General features: G+C 40.9%; 1 protein-coding gene across 2 annotated transcripts in view; it reads right to left on the bottom strand.

Annotated features, from left to right (window-relative positions):
• Nucleotides 1-11,120: 11,120 nt before the first annotated feature.
• smg1 (SMG1 nonsense mediated mRNA decay associated PI3K related kinase) overlaps nt 11,121-15,532 on the bottom strand; it is a 136,554-nt gene continuing 132,142 nt past the window's right edge. For both annotated transcript variants that reach the window (XM_072268804.1, XM_072268805.1), the window contains exon 63: nt 11,121-13,413. In XM_072268804.1, the coding sequence (XP_072124905.1) occupies nt 13,336-13,413 (78 nt within the window). In that variant the 3' untranslated portion in view covers nt 11,121-13,335. The remainder of the gene's footprint in view (nt 13,414-15,532) is intronic.

The following is a 15,532-nucleotide window of genomic DNA, read 5'->3' as shown; positions in this document are numbered from 1 at the left end:
CAGGTGTTGTGCCTCAAGTTCGGGAGCCTCCCAAGAAACTTGAATGACCCCCCCTCCCCCCGTGACTTCTATTTCCCCAATGCCCTCTTATGACATGTAAATGTACATATTAGGAATCACTGATCTAACCTTATGAGACAGAATCTTTAATTATAGGGTTGGGTAGTAGTGTTATTTGGAATCAGTCTAAGTTTTACTGTATATTTTGATATGTCTTCTTCAATAAGAGGACAATTAAATATGAAAGCATTTCTTGTTAACTTTTGTTGATCCTGTTAATTTTTTAAAAATCCTGATAAAAACCATAATTACCAAAACAATTAAATGTAGCTCCCATCTTTATGGTAGGCAATAAAATAAGTGTACTTTGATTCAGATTCTGGAAACGGAATAAGTAAAATGGTTTCTTATATTTCATATGGAAAAGAGGATGCATTCAAGATATTTTACTTGTTTTCAGGGTATTTAGCCAGTTTTGAGTTACTTCAGAAACCCAAGCATCACTTTTGATTAGCATCATTAAAAAATAACCAATTATTTGATCAATTGCTGGTTCTCAGAAAATTTTATATGCCTTCAGTTAGCACTCTTCCAACTTGAGCAAATAATTGGTACTTTGGGATTTGCAAAATGCATCAAAGGTCACAAGCAATGAAATAAGATGTATATGGAGAATCCTATTCGTTCTGCTGCCTCCCACAATAGTTCCACTGAGATGAAGATCTATACACTAATAAGCCAATATACACTTAGTGGCCACTTTATTAGGTACACCTGCTTGATAATAAAAATATCTAATTCAGCCAATCATGTGGCAGCAACTCAATGCATAAGAGCATGCAGACATGGTCAAGAGGTTCAGTTGTTGTTGCGACCAAACATCAGAATAGGGAAGAAATATGGTCTAAGCGACTTTGACAGTGGCATGATTGCTGGTGTCATACAGGGTGGTTCGAGTATCTCAGAAACTGCTGATCTGGGATTTTCATGCACAACAGTCTCTAGAGTTTACAGAGAATGGTGCGGGAAAAAATCCAGGAGTGGCAGTTCTGTGGGCGAGAACACCTCATAATTGAGAGAAGTCCGAGGAGAATGACCAGACTGGTTCAAGCTGACAGGAAGGCAACAGTGACTCAAATAATCATGCATTACAACAGTGGCGTGCAGAAGAGCATCTCTGAATACACATGTCGAACCTTGAGGTGGATGGGCTACAGCAGCAGAAGATCACACCGAGTTCCACTCCTGTACCTACTGGGTGCTTAATCTGTTAAATCCTTAAGTTAGATTGCTGAATCAAAAGTAAGCCCCTTAGTCTAAGCTCCAGTAATGTTATTTCAACTATGTACCAAGTAATCCTGTATCCAAACTGTTGCAGAGCAATGCTCCCTTAGGACCTTGCCTGCAAAATTCCACCAAACTTCTCTAGGAGAACTGCGGATAAATCTTTATAAAATGTTAATTTTCTGGAATTGTTCACAGGAGGTAACTGAATGAATGCACCAATGAGCAAAAGAAAACTCCCAAGACTTTTCTTCCTTTTTTAATTTTCAATTATTCAGAAGTGCCATTTTATTGAATAAATATCCTCTATGTATTATGAATATTGATATCTGATTAAACATTTAGGCCAGGATACTGATGCAATGGCAAGTAGTAACATCAGGCAGGATCAATCTCTACTGCCCTCTCAAAGTAATCAGATATTATATTGTATATAGGACAATATTTATAATGTCAAACAGGCTTAATTAATGTATTTGTTCATTAAGTTATTTGGTGCCCAATACACTTGACTGAAATGGAAAATATTAAGTAATAGAGTGGGACATCAAAAAAATAAAAATCTGCAGCAGCTGCTTAAAATATAAGTTGGTCAATATTCAGGCAGGCGGCACTGGTTGGAGAATGCTTCAGGTCAAAGGCCCATCTTCATATATCATGTGAACATGAGACAGTTGAGAGATTTGAATTGATGCACAGTGGAACAGATACAGGCAGACAGAGGGACAGATACAGCCAAACATGTTGGGTTTCCAGGCAGGTTAACAATGCAGTGATTGCTGTACGTTCATATTGCGAAGGATTAATCTTTGTGCTTGTCAAATCTGTCGCCACCACTGTGGCTCTAAACTTAAAAAACTGCTCCAGTAGCTTTAATTTCCACTGGGAGAATACAATATGGTGACCATGGGAATGCAGGACTATGGGAGTACAACTGCAGGAAGATGGAAGTCGGGTTCTGGTTTGGTGGTTTGAGCTGGTGGGATGTATTGGTCCACTTACTGCAGCATTTCATATCAGTGGAGAGCGTATAAACATATAAATGTTGGGGGCTTGGAAATGTTGAATCAGCACAGCATGAACATGGCAGAGGCTGCCCGGATGGTGCAGACCTGGGCTGAGGAGATGGAAGCAAAGGATTTTGATATTGCCTGTCATCTGGCAATAGCAGTAGGGTCTAACGGTAAGAAGTGGCACGAAGGGCTAATAGGCAATCAGACCTAGTGAAGGTCCAGACTTTATTAATGGGACAATGACCCGGATACCTGGGATGGGAATATTTGATTTGATGGTGAGGATCAGGAGAGAGGATGGAAAATCACCTTCCTCTCTATGTCCCCCAGCCCATGAAAGCACGACCAACTAGGGTTACTACATCCACAGAAGTGTGGTCTGAACGATCTCCCTCTCCAAGCACCCCTCTGACTGTGGGGTCTCCCGGCAACCAGGGACAATGCCACAGCCCGGGACAATGTGTCATCCAGCTAGATAAAAAGCGTGAGTGGAGGCCTGAAACAGAGACCAACTCGTTGGTGAATAGGGATGACTCCTCCAAGGAATTAGTGGAAGTTGGGATTGATACAATCAGAAATCAGCGGAGCCATTAGTGCCATGGTTGTTAAGGATTTGGGACTGGGGGGAGAGGGGAGGAGCTGTGATCAACCGGGAAATGGGTGCCTTGGGAGGATTGTAATCAAAACACGGGGTAAACAGTGCCCTATGGGGGGTAGTAGGGAAGGAAAAGTCTTTGTGGGAGAGAGTAATGGCCACAATAAAAGTTAAACAGTCCTCACTGTTAGATTAGGATTTAAAATCTCAAGAGGAGTGGAACAGAGCAGAGGAGGGGACTAAGTGAGGATGCACCGCTAAGGAATCAAGAGTTCCCCTCAACCACGGTAGGGTTCTGTTACGCTTTGTAACTCCAAAACATAAAGTTAATTGAAAGGAAACATGGAGCAAGGATTGTGAGTCCTAGTTTTGTTTTTACTTTTAGGAAGACGCGCACAGGATGTGGTGCCATTCACATACTTTTACATAATTTACGTAATGAATTACTTAAACAAACAAGAATGTTTAATGAAACAATTTATTTACAATATTACTCAAATATTAAATATGCAACACACCTCAATTGCAACTCAATGGAGAACGAATCTCAACTGTATACACAGTATACTATATAATATGACTACTTTATAGACATCCACAGCATAATAAATTTTAAATTGTCCCATTCAGACCTAAAGATTTAATCACTGTGGAGGATTTTTACTCTTGTGGGATAATGTCTTTCCTGACAAGGGGGTTCACTCTGCTTGGCAGATGAGACTTGTGGCTGTGAAACAACCTTAGATTCTGGGAACCTTAGGAAGTAGTTCTGACAGCTCCACACACATCTCTTCTCCTTTCTCCAAGATGCTCCATCAGCATTTCCATGATGAGTTGTCCTCTTGAATTCGATCTTTTACTTGTGTCCGCTAAGAAGCAATCATCTCTGCATTTGTGTTGCTGCTGTTAACACTCTTTGTGGATTGAAGATGAACACCAGCGCTTGATGATCAGTAATGAGGATAAATTCTCTCCATACAGGTACTGGTTGAAAATTTTTATACCCCAAACAGACTCTCTGTGAATCTGTGTAAATTTTCTTTGCAGCAGTAAGGGATGCAAAGTCTATGGGGTGTTCACTCCCATCATTCATAACATGTGACATGACCTCACCCATACCATAAGGCGAGGCATCACAGGCAAGCTTCACTGGTTGATGTGGATCAAAATGTGTCACTATAGTGACTAACATCTCCATTTCCTTTACCTTCTTGAAAGCCACCTTATACTGCTTTGTCCATAGCCATTCCTTCCCGACCTGTAGTAATAAGTTCAAGGGGTGGAGCACGGTAGGTAGATTTGGCATGAACCTTTTATAGTAATTGACAAATCCTAAAAAGGACCACAATTGTAACACATCCTTTGGCCTTGGGGCACCCACCACTGCCTGAATTTTCTCAGCACGTTTGTGTTATCCTTGTGCGTCAATAGGGTGACCACAGTAAGTGACACTTGGTTTAAAGAATTCACACTTGTTGTGCTGTGCTCTGAGCCCATAATCTTCTTATCTTTTTAACACTGAATGAGATTTCGGAGATGTTCCCTGACATCCTTACTGGTAACAATGATATCATCCAGGTAACAATGAGTGCTTGGGCAGTCTTGCAACACCTGGTCCATAGCTTTTTACCAGAGTGCAGGTGCAGATGCTACTCAAAAAATAAAATAGCAATAAATCCCTTTGAGTGTTTATGGTGAGAACACTCTGGACTATTCTTCCATCTCCATCTGTAGGTAGGCCTCAGCTAAATCCACTTTACTCCAGAAAAAATTGCAAAGGTAGCCTCAATCCTGGGCAGAGAGTATTCATCTACTTTCAGAACTGGTTTGATGGTAATCTTAACATCAACACAGATTCTGATGGACCCATTCATCTTGGCTACTGAGAACACTGACATTACCCATGGTCTCCACTTAACCCTGAAACGAATTCCTTCAGCTTCCATGCAATCTAGCTCACTGGCTACTTTATCACAGATGGTATAAGGGATCAGATGTTTGTATGGCTTTTTCAATTAACAGTATTTTACTATTGATATGCTTGAGTTTTCCATTGCCATCCTTGAACACTGCTCTGGCTTCATCCAGTACCTTTCTTAATTTCCTTTCAGTTGATGCTATTGCAGGGGATGTGGCATGCAAATTGTGGATGGATCTCCAATCAAATTGTAGTTGTCTCAGCCATAATGCTGACCCCCCTGTTTTTACCATATAGAAGCTTAATATGGCTTGTTGGTTATTATATCTCACTGTTACAAATGTCAATCCCACAGGACTTACCTTTTCTCCAGTGTAACTTCTTAGTTGGATATCTGCATGCTTCATTTCAGTATCTTTGAAATGCTGTTCCAATTCATTTTGTGGAATGACTGAAAAAGCTGAGCCAGTGGCCAATTCCATTTTAATTAATTTGCTGTTCACTTCTGGTGTAACCCATATTCCTTGTCTCATGTTCGTTTTCACATTGTAAAACTCAAGGCTACTCAGTCCTATGTCACTCTCATCATTATCAGATTTTTCATCAATAGCATGCAGAGTAGTGCTCTTTTAAAAACTGCAACTTGACTTTTTATCTTTATCCCTTGTTTGGGCAGTTCATTTATTTTTATCTGCCTGACATGCTCTTCGCATGTGTCGTACTTTATTGCATCTTCTGCAAGTTCCGCCTTCATATCTGTTTTGGTCTTGTGTATGTGAGCCCCTGCCACAATTGTAACACAATTTGTTTGGCCAGGCTAGTTTCTGTTTAGATGTTTTAACTTTGTTCATGCTCACTTTCATTCTTGATTGCAATTCAACTGGGTCTCTGTCTGCTGTTTCCATTGATAGAGATTTCAATTGCTCTGTTAGTGAGTTGTGCTTCAGTTAGCTGCCATTTCTGAAGGCTTTCTTGTAATATTCCATAAACTAAATGATCTCTCAGTGCATCGTTAAGCTCATTACTGAACTGAAAATGCTCAAACAACTTCAATTCAGTCACGTACATTGAATTGGATTCCCATTCCTTTTGATTCTGCTTATGAAACCGAAAGCATTCTCCAATCAGCAATGGTTTCGGTTCGAAATGTTCCTGCAATACTTCCATGATATCAGCAAAGCTCATCTCAGCTGGTTTGGTTGGACAGTTAATCATCTAAGCAAATTGTATGCCTTTCAATCCAGTGCACTCAGGAAAACTGGCACTCAACTCTCATTGGCTATTCCATTTGTTTCAGAATACTGCTCAATTCCACATACAGCAGTCAGTTATCCTTCATGTAATTGAATGCATCTATCTTTCTGATATGGCCAGCCAATTCTGCTTTTTTAAATTTATGATTATTATCATCCAGTACTGTTTAGAAACCCATGAATCTGTTTTCTGCCTTTTTTATCTCTAACATCTCTGTCCCTTCCTGAAGAAGCACGTTCTATGCTGTTTATTTTTTTATTTGACCATATCTCACAGTGCTTTTTAAAAAGTGGAATGTTTCGCTTGTAGGTAGTCATCTCTGGCTCACTTAAAACTTCTTCATCACCATTTTGTAACTCAAAAATATAAAACTAATTGAAAGGAAACACAGAGCCAGGAATGCGAGTCTTAGTTTTATTTTTACTTCTAGCGAGTTGCGCACATATGATGTGGTGGCATGATGATGTATTCTGTTCATGTGCTTTTACATATAACCCATAATGAATTATTTAAATATGAATGCTTAATCAAACAATACTGTATAATTATATTACTGAAATATTAAATACGCAACAGGTACCTGGTAAAAACAGCAGCCACCCCCTCCCCCAAGTAGGAGGGAATAATTCTGCCCATTTTTAGGGTTGATAGAAGAGAGGACAGTAGAATTGGTTATCAGGCTTTAGGAGAAGTTGGAACATATAGGAGTGGCTTGTAGCTGGGTGAGGAAAATAGAGCAGAATGGAAGAAGGTCCCACCTGACCCCATAAGTGGAATTTCACAGTGGGCAACCATTTTAATCCCCATCATCATTCCCGTTCCAGCATGTTGCTCTATGGCCTCCTCTTTTGCTACAATAAGGTCACTCTAAGAGTGGAAGAGTAACACCTAATGTTCTGTCTAAGTAGCCTTCAATCTGATGGCATGAACATCAATTTCTCTTTCCAGTAATTTTTCCCCTCTTCTATTCTCCACTCTGGCCCCTTACCTCTTTTCATCACCTGTCTATTACCTCCCTCTGGTGCCCCTCCTTCTTCCCTTTCTCCCAAGGTCCACTCTCCTCTCCAATCAGCTTCCTTGTTCTCCAGCCCTTTACCTTTCCCACCTACCTGGCCACCTTCTAGCTAGTCCTTCTTCCCCCTTCCTTTCCAGTCCTGAAGAAGGGTCTCAGCCAGAAATATCGACTGCTTATTCATTTCCTTAAATGCTGCATTACCTGCTGACTTCCTTCAACGTTGCTCTGGACTTCGATCATCTGCAGAACCTCTTGTGCTTATGAGCCGTAAGGAGATGTTTTGCGCAGACGTCCCAGAGGAATGGGTGAACAGGATGCCCATTCTTTTCTTTCCTATTTTGAAGCATTGTAGAAATTCCCCAGAGACCTGCAGTAGCAGGATTCCAGCAGCAGATGGAGCCCTCCCTGAAAGATGGGTTCCTGTAGACGAATAGGGCCTGTTTTACTTTTGAGGTGGCTCCAGTGACAAGTGGGAGCCCCTCATCATCCCACCCAGGGCCATCAAGCTTTCTGGGAGACACCAAGATTGGGAAAACAATGGACAGATGTTGAAGGAGGGGATTATTTGGCTGGCTGGTGCAGAAGGGGGATGGAACATGGTGAATGACGATAGGATTTAGGGAATTGAATAAATATGCCCCGACCCTCACAGTGGCTGTCCTAAATATAGTGACTATTGTAGAGGACACAAGGAGGGGAGGATTTGGCTAAATCTTTCTTTTCCATTCCCCGAAGCCCTGAATCCCAAGACCAGTTTGCCGTTACGATGGAAGGCAGGTAGTTTACCTTTTTGTCGTCTTCACCAGGGATATGTACACAGCCACATTAGTGACAGTGATCTTGACAGATAACTTTCTGAGAATGTTGTATAAATATGCTTATCTTCTGAATATATTTAAGTGTTGGGTGTGGTCCCAGATTCCAATGCACTCAGGCACGAGAGCATTGACCCTACCCCTCTGAATGACACCGAATACTGGGCATAGAATGAATCCGTCATGAACTTGTAAGCTATGGGACTGTAAAAGGTGGTCCACTTAAGGGCTGATACGTACCAGCACATGAACAGAATAATTGTCATTGCCGTTATGATGAGCAGGTTTCACCGGGGAATAGTTCCTGGACCTCCATGCACCATAATGTTACAGAACAGGGCAGCACTACGTTACTGGGAATATACTACTTTGGGGCAAAATTGTTTCTCACGTTGACGAGCATGAACTAGGTGTGTGGGTCCCAAGTCTACAGTTGGCTTCCCATGGGCTGGTCCAGCTGCTGCTACTTGGGGTACATTGTGCCATATGTAAATCACAAAATGATCTGGCTGGCCACCCACACACAAGCTGAAACATCTGAAAAGGGGTATCACAGAGGCCAATCGGGTTTGGATAATAGCTTTTCCCCTGTATGATATTGCCATTAAAGGGAGATCATTTTAATGGCCTCAGCCAAGGAAGCATTAGCCAATGAGACCATGCTGGCTTTGGAGCAAACGAAGCAGGAGCTGACACGAGGACAGTGACCTTACAGAGTAGAATGCCATTGGATTATATCCAGTCAAGGAAAGGAGATGTCCGTGCTATAGTAGGTTAGGAGTGTACATACGTTCCTGATCAAATGGAAAATGCAACAGATTTGGCTGGTCATATCCTACAGTCGGTAGATAAGATATGCGAGGTGGGAGATCAATTCCATAGGACATCTGCAGGCATTCTGACCTCTGCAAGGACTGGCAGCTGTTGGTGGACCTCGAAGGGCAGCTGGAGTTCCCCAACCATATCGCAGCCACCACCCTGCAACCAGACATTGTCCTAGTGTCTGAGTCTACTAAGCAAGTGGTGCTGCTGGAGCTGACAGTCCCATGGGAAGATAGCTTGGAGGAGGCCTTTGAAAGGAAGCTCTCCAAGTACGCAGGACTGGTCAGCAACTGTCAGCAGGCTGGATGGAGAGCGAGGTGTCTCCCAGTGGAAGTTGGTTGTAGGGGATTCGTAGCCCGTTCTTTAGTTAGAGCCTTCAGCATTTTGGGCATCGAGGGAGAGAGGAAGAGGAGAGCCATCCGCAGTGCCACCGATGCAGCAGAGAGGGCCTCAAGATGGCTGTGGCTCAAAAGAGGGGAGCCATGGAGTCATAAGTAGCTAGCCATCTGGACACAAGCTGGGGTCTGATCAGCCCCGGCTGGGTCACCTGGAGGAGGGTGTATGATGTTGAAAGACCCGAAACACCCAATGATTCCAGGAACATCACTGAGGAGGAGTCCAGAAGCATCAATAGATGTATGTACACAGCATACCCAAAGAGGGAGTTGGTGTTCCTTTGGAGTGCTAGGAAGCTGGTGGGCTACCATAGTGCACTGGGGGGGAGGGGGTGGAGGGTTACTATAGCTACTTTGCTTTGATGCCAAGTAATTTTGTGATTTGCTTGAAATATGGTAGGGCATCCGTGGGAGTTGTTTTGAAACCTATCGGGGTTGTGATATTCGAGGGGTAGAATGCATTGTAAAGGTTAATCTTGCAAATGTATTCACCAGCACTGTGGCCTTGAATGTAAGAGAACTGACTGCAGCTTTGATTCCCACTCGTTAAAGAGTAGTGACAACTGATCATCGGTTCCTGCTTGATTTGAGCTTGTGCTATGTATTGGTCTACTAACTGCAGCATTTCACATCACTGGAAAGGGTATAAAAATTGAGTGGTCAGGGGCTTGGATGTAGTTTTTCAGGGCCTTGCTGATGGGTTGAGTGACAGACTGGGAGGTGGGCAGTGAGAGGGGCCTAGATAAGCATTTTAATACTTGCTCTGATCTGTCCTAATAAATGTAGCTTTACAGTTCTAAGTACATAATTAGTTTGTGCCTTTCTGCTCATCCATGCCAGAGAGAGAACCTTTTGATATAACAAATTATACATAGATCTGCCTATGGTTAATAAACCATAAAGGCATCTGTTCGTCTTGCGAGATCATGAATCCGTGCCTGGAAAGTCTTCACTCTCCAGGGCGCAGGCCTGGGCAAGGTTGTATAGAAGACCAGCAGTTGCCCATGCTGCAAGTCTCCCCTCTCCACGACACTGATGTTGTCCAAGGGAAGGGCATTAGGACCCGTACAGCTTGGCACCAGTGTCGTCGCAGAGCAATGTGTGATTAAGTGCTTTGCTCAAAGACACAACACGTTGCCTCGGCTGGGGCTCGAACTCACAACCGCCAGATTAGTCGAATGCCTTAACCATTTGGCAACGTGCCCACCATAAACCATAACAGAAGTATTATTGTATCATATACCACACCATAAAAGAATGCATTCCACGTATTGCAAATACTTCCAACAGTGGAACAGTTGCCCAGGATAAATGCTTTACTATCATCCAGGAACAGAGAAGAATCTTTTAATAGCTGCTGGACTGGGCCAAGATATTCTCAATACAATCCATGCACTCAGTGATAGGATTATTTGCTGATTCTGGGATTCTGCTCGATGCTGCAGATGCAACACGAGACAACTGTCAATTATGCAAAACTACAGAATCAAAGCTCGGCCAGAAGCGTTCAATGACGATGGAGACACAATGAAGCATTAGACAAAGACAACAAAAAGGAACAGCCAAGGTAGTTAGATGTTGCAAGTATTCTTGGAGGTGCAGCAATGGTTAAAGAACAGCCCTATATGTAACAAAGTGTGTGTAATGTAAAATCTTTCTACAAATTGGAAAATCATTTATATAAACTGGAATTCAAAGAGGTCATTAAATATCCATAAGCAAGTAGGAACAAATAATTCAGAGTACCAGTTGAACATAATGCCTTGTTATATCTTTAACATATTTAGACCAGGATATTGGTGCAATGGCAAACAGTAACATCAGGCATGATCAACCTGTTCTACCCTTCCAAAGCAAACTTTGCAGGAAAAACTAATGACTATACAGAAACCTATTCCTACCCATCTGTATGGTTTTTTTTTGGGAGATGCACAGAAGAGAAAATAGTTCTAATACCAGGAACAGTGTGAATGTAATAATTTTATTGGAAATAAGGTCCTGGATGTAAATTTGTAGCAGTACAATATTTTATTTTAATTTAATTGAGTTTTTATAAACAATGTGCGCATAATACAAACAAGATTCATACCCATGTACAGATACCGTAATGCACAATTTCCCACTGAACTTCTCGAAAAAGAACTTGCATTTGTATTGTTCCTCACCTCAGTATCCCAAAAAACTTTACAGTGAATTAAATACTTTTGTGTAGTTACTATTCCATGTCCCAAACAAATGCATTCTTTTTAAACTTCTTGGTAATTCAGACATTTATCAGGATGGAATTATACTGGAGGTTACAGATGGTTCATTAGCTTCAAAGGTCAGGGCTATTATTTCAGTCTGACATTTGAAATCTATTTGAAATTCTGTATACTTCATTTTTGCACACTGATAGCCATGCATGGCATGGGATTTCCTTAGTGGCAGAGCACTTTGTGGCATTACAACCAAAATTCCAAGACGTGAACATTTAGTCTATTCTGACCATTTACTGATAATACACAAGTAAAATAATATACCACAGAAATTAGAGGAAGACCTGGTCTGTTGCAGCTTTTCAGCTGGAGAGCAGTTTCATGATGGGGGCGGAAAATAACTAACAAAAAGTGGAAAGAGACATTCTCTCAAAAGTATTAAAAAAATACTGATGATATTCAATTTATCTCAAAGTAGCAAGAGCTGCAAGAATAAGTTGGAATCAAAATGAGATGATATGTATGAATCTATGCTATTCCATTTATCTGTACAGTGCTGAAAAATGGGCTTGTTCACAAAATGAAGCTAAACCATTGCGAAAATTTAAAAAGTTATCACACATCATATGCCTCCACCAAAGGACATTCTTTATTACTTGTGCCAGCTTAATGTAAAATACAGCTAAGAGTCTATATTGGTAAAAAAATAAAATTGGTACAATAATGGCGAGGGTGTACTGCACAAAAGGAACCTCATTATGTTTTGTATTATTGAAAGCAATTTCCCCTATGCGTAATGGAAATGATGCAGTCATATTCCCACTGAACACAACATTAGGGTAAAGGAGTATTGAGATGGAGCTGGGGATAAAGACTAAAGCACAGAGTGGATGGAAAGAAAGTTAAAGAAAGAGTTAAAGCTATTAGAAAGGACAGATGTTTGCAAACATCTCTGCAAGCAATGCTGGCCATGGATTGCTGGGAAAATTGCAACAAAAATGAAAGAAAGCAAAAGGAGAATAATGATCACTCAATTGAAAAAAAAAGCTTAACTGGTCATGGTACGTCACTTTCAAATACATTGGAGGGTTTATTCAGAGTTTTATTCATACAAATGTCAAAACCTGCATGATGAAGTTACACAAAAATATCCAAGACCTTTCGACTCCAAGTAACAAAAACAGGAAGGAAAAAAAACACTTTGAAATGTGTGCATGGAAACACCTAACCCTTCAGTTTACCATGAATCCATCAATGCTTGATGTAATGTTTCAGCTTGTGGACCTTGCAGGATGTTCACAATAAAATGATGACCTACTACTGAAGTTCAATCACAGTAAACAGATTTACAGGCATCTGAGAAGCACTTTGCTAAACTAGCATACACCTATAAGAGAAAGTTAACGAAAAGATCAGGGTGGTGTCATCTTCCTCACACAAGTTCCATGTAGTATATCCAATCTTTATTTAGGCCTTTTCTGGAGTCCATCATTTCTCCTAGCCTTGGTTTTCTTACTGGATGGCCATCTTCAAGGGCAAATTAGCCAGTGAAGTCGTTATCCAACTGGAATCACGTGTCTGGGGATTGCAGAAGTAGACTTCTTTCTGTGGGGCCCCAGTATTCTAAATTACCTTTCAGCAGGGTTTAGTACTTTGTGACTTGAAATGTTCACAGGACAGATGGACTTGGGGTTTTCAAATCACTCTGTACTCAGTAGGAAAGCAATCGTTTCAGCACCTACACCCTCGATGTTTCTGCAGTTCTTGGATGACAGAAAGACAATCGTGTAATTTAGACTGGGCGCCATGGCCCTTGACTTTGGGGTGCAGACCATTGTATTAAGCATATCCCTGAGTGCAGCCTTCTGACTAATCACTCTGAATGCACGGGGATTCCTAGATTTCCTCATATTAAGCCCCAGAATGCATCAACACCTGCCATGGCGCGGCTATAGATGCCTGTGGCCGAGTTGATTCTGGTGGATGCCTGACCTCTTTGAACCAGAGAGATCCACTGTATTTCAGCTCATACCCACGCCGTCCAACCTTCATACAGTTGTGCCAAGTTATCTAGATTAGTAGCTTCTTTAATCACGTAATCAACCTAGAAAATACAAACAATGGAGAAATTGCTTCTTTATATTTTAGCAGACTCTATGCATTATAGATTAATGCCCCAAATAATGAGAAAACAGTACTTTAAAGAAATCCAAACCAACAATAACACTTAGAGAAAAAGGATACACTTCATCTTGCATCAGAATAGCAAACATCCCTGTTGTGACACTGATTTCACCTAAATTTGATATTGTCATTTAACTTTTCTTCTTTCAAGGGTAGTAAATCAAAGTTGGAATGCTTCATTAGATTGGTGTAGACACATGCAAATTTCAAGCCAGCACAGGTTTTAAATTCACACAGTAGTCTCTATCTATCCTAACCAACAATGATTTTATTTCTTCCCATCACTGGTTAATGAATAATGAGCTGCAACAATGATTAGGTGGTAATTCTGCAACCTTTTGCAGTGTATGATTTAGTACCTCATTCGATCTTTGACCATTGACCACAGATGGTTATCACTAATTAGCATGAGAAGCAAATCAGACTTACTTTTTCATCCTTCTGACTTCTGATTGTCAAAAATAAAACATGCTTAAACTAATGTGACGTTATAACTGGGCACTTTGAACTGTTTGAAAATAGTGGATTCTGGTTAATTGGGACACACTAGGACCAGCATATTTTGGCCCAATAAAGTGGCTACCCCAATTAGTCAAAGTTTCATGGAAATAGTTAAAAAGGTATAAAAAAGAACTGAGTAACAATTTATATATTTAAATAAAATACAGAATAAATCAAACTACCAATGGTGCTACTGTACTACAAAACTGTATATTAGTTCCTAAAAGTTATCAATGGCAATATTTATCCAGTGTTCGCAATGAACAAAATCAGCACAGATACCTCGCGGACAGATAATGGACTGCCTTCATACAATGCTATCAACGATTGCATTGCTCAAATCTTCACTTTCACTGTAATATTCAGGATGATTGTCAATATCTTTAAATTCTTTGTAGTTCCTAACTTAAAGCAGTTAAGTTGTTTCATTTTCACTCCCAGCCATTTTTGGCATCTCCAAGCCTGAATACTTGAAACAGTTCTGAATTGTGTAACTACTTATTTCTTGCCAACTATCAGTGACAAAAATCACTGCTTTCTGAACATAAACACGCACAACAGTTGCTACTTAAAACCTGCTCCCTCTAAGCAGAGTGTAGTGTCTTTTGGCCATACAGTATATGCGACTGATACGAGCAAGAAACTGTTCGGCAACAGTTTCCTGTCCTAATTAAGCAATACAGTGTCCCAAATAAGCGAATGCCCTGATTAATCGATGGCCCAACTAACCAGAATCTACTGTTCTTCAGTAAAAATTAGAAATAATGAGGAAATAAGCAGGAAACAAATCAATAAGATTCTGGGAATGATGAATCTATCTAAAAAGGGATTGTCTGAACTTTTATATGCCACCAAACAAGCAATTATTTCATTGCTTGTGGAGAATGCGCAGTATAGATTTGCTGCTGTGGAGCACCTTTAATAATATTGGAAGCAAAGTTATGGCTACTTATGTGTACAATTGCAATATGTTAATTTAATTTGCTCCTCACCCCAACACCCAAGGCTAATTAGACAAAGGCAGGCTGCACTAGTGGGAAGACTTAAATCAATCAGCTTGAACTAGTTTATAGCCAGCCGCTGGTGTAGTGGCATTCACACCGGACTTCGAGGCTGGGTTGAGTGTCGAACTAGCAACTCGGCCTCATAAAAAAGATGAAAATGCTAAAGAAATGGCAAGGTTGCAGGCTGAAAGGAATGACAATTGGTTTAATGTCATGTGTACTGAGGTACAGTGAAAACACCCATCTTGCATATCATCCACATATCAATTCATTATAGTGGTGCATTAAGACACAAGGTAAAACAAGAGTTCAGAATGAAGTGTTACAGCACAAAGTGCAGCAGGTGGACAGGTACATGGTCATAACAAGGTAGGTTATGTGGTTAGCTGTCCCTATTGGACTAGGGGAACATTCAATAGTCAACTGTCCTTGAGCCTGGTGATATGAGTGTTCAGGCTTTTGTATCTTTTGCCTGATGGTGCTGGTGGGGCTGTATGGAGAGAAGAGAGGATGTCCAGGGTGGGTGTGATCGTT

Source organism: Mobula birostris, chromosome 9 (genome assembly GCF_030028105.1).
Source record: "Mobula birostris isolate sMobBir1 chromosome 9, sMobBir1.hap1, whole genome shotgun sequence".
In the NCBI taxonomy this organism is placed as follows: domain Eukaryota; kingdom Metazoa; phylum Chordata; class Chondrichthyes; order Myliobatiformes; family Myliobatidae; genus Mobula; species Mobula birostris.
This window is presented reverse-complemented; position numbering and strand designations above follow the sequence as displayed.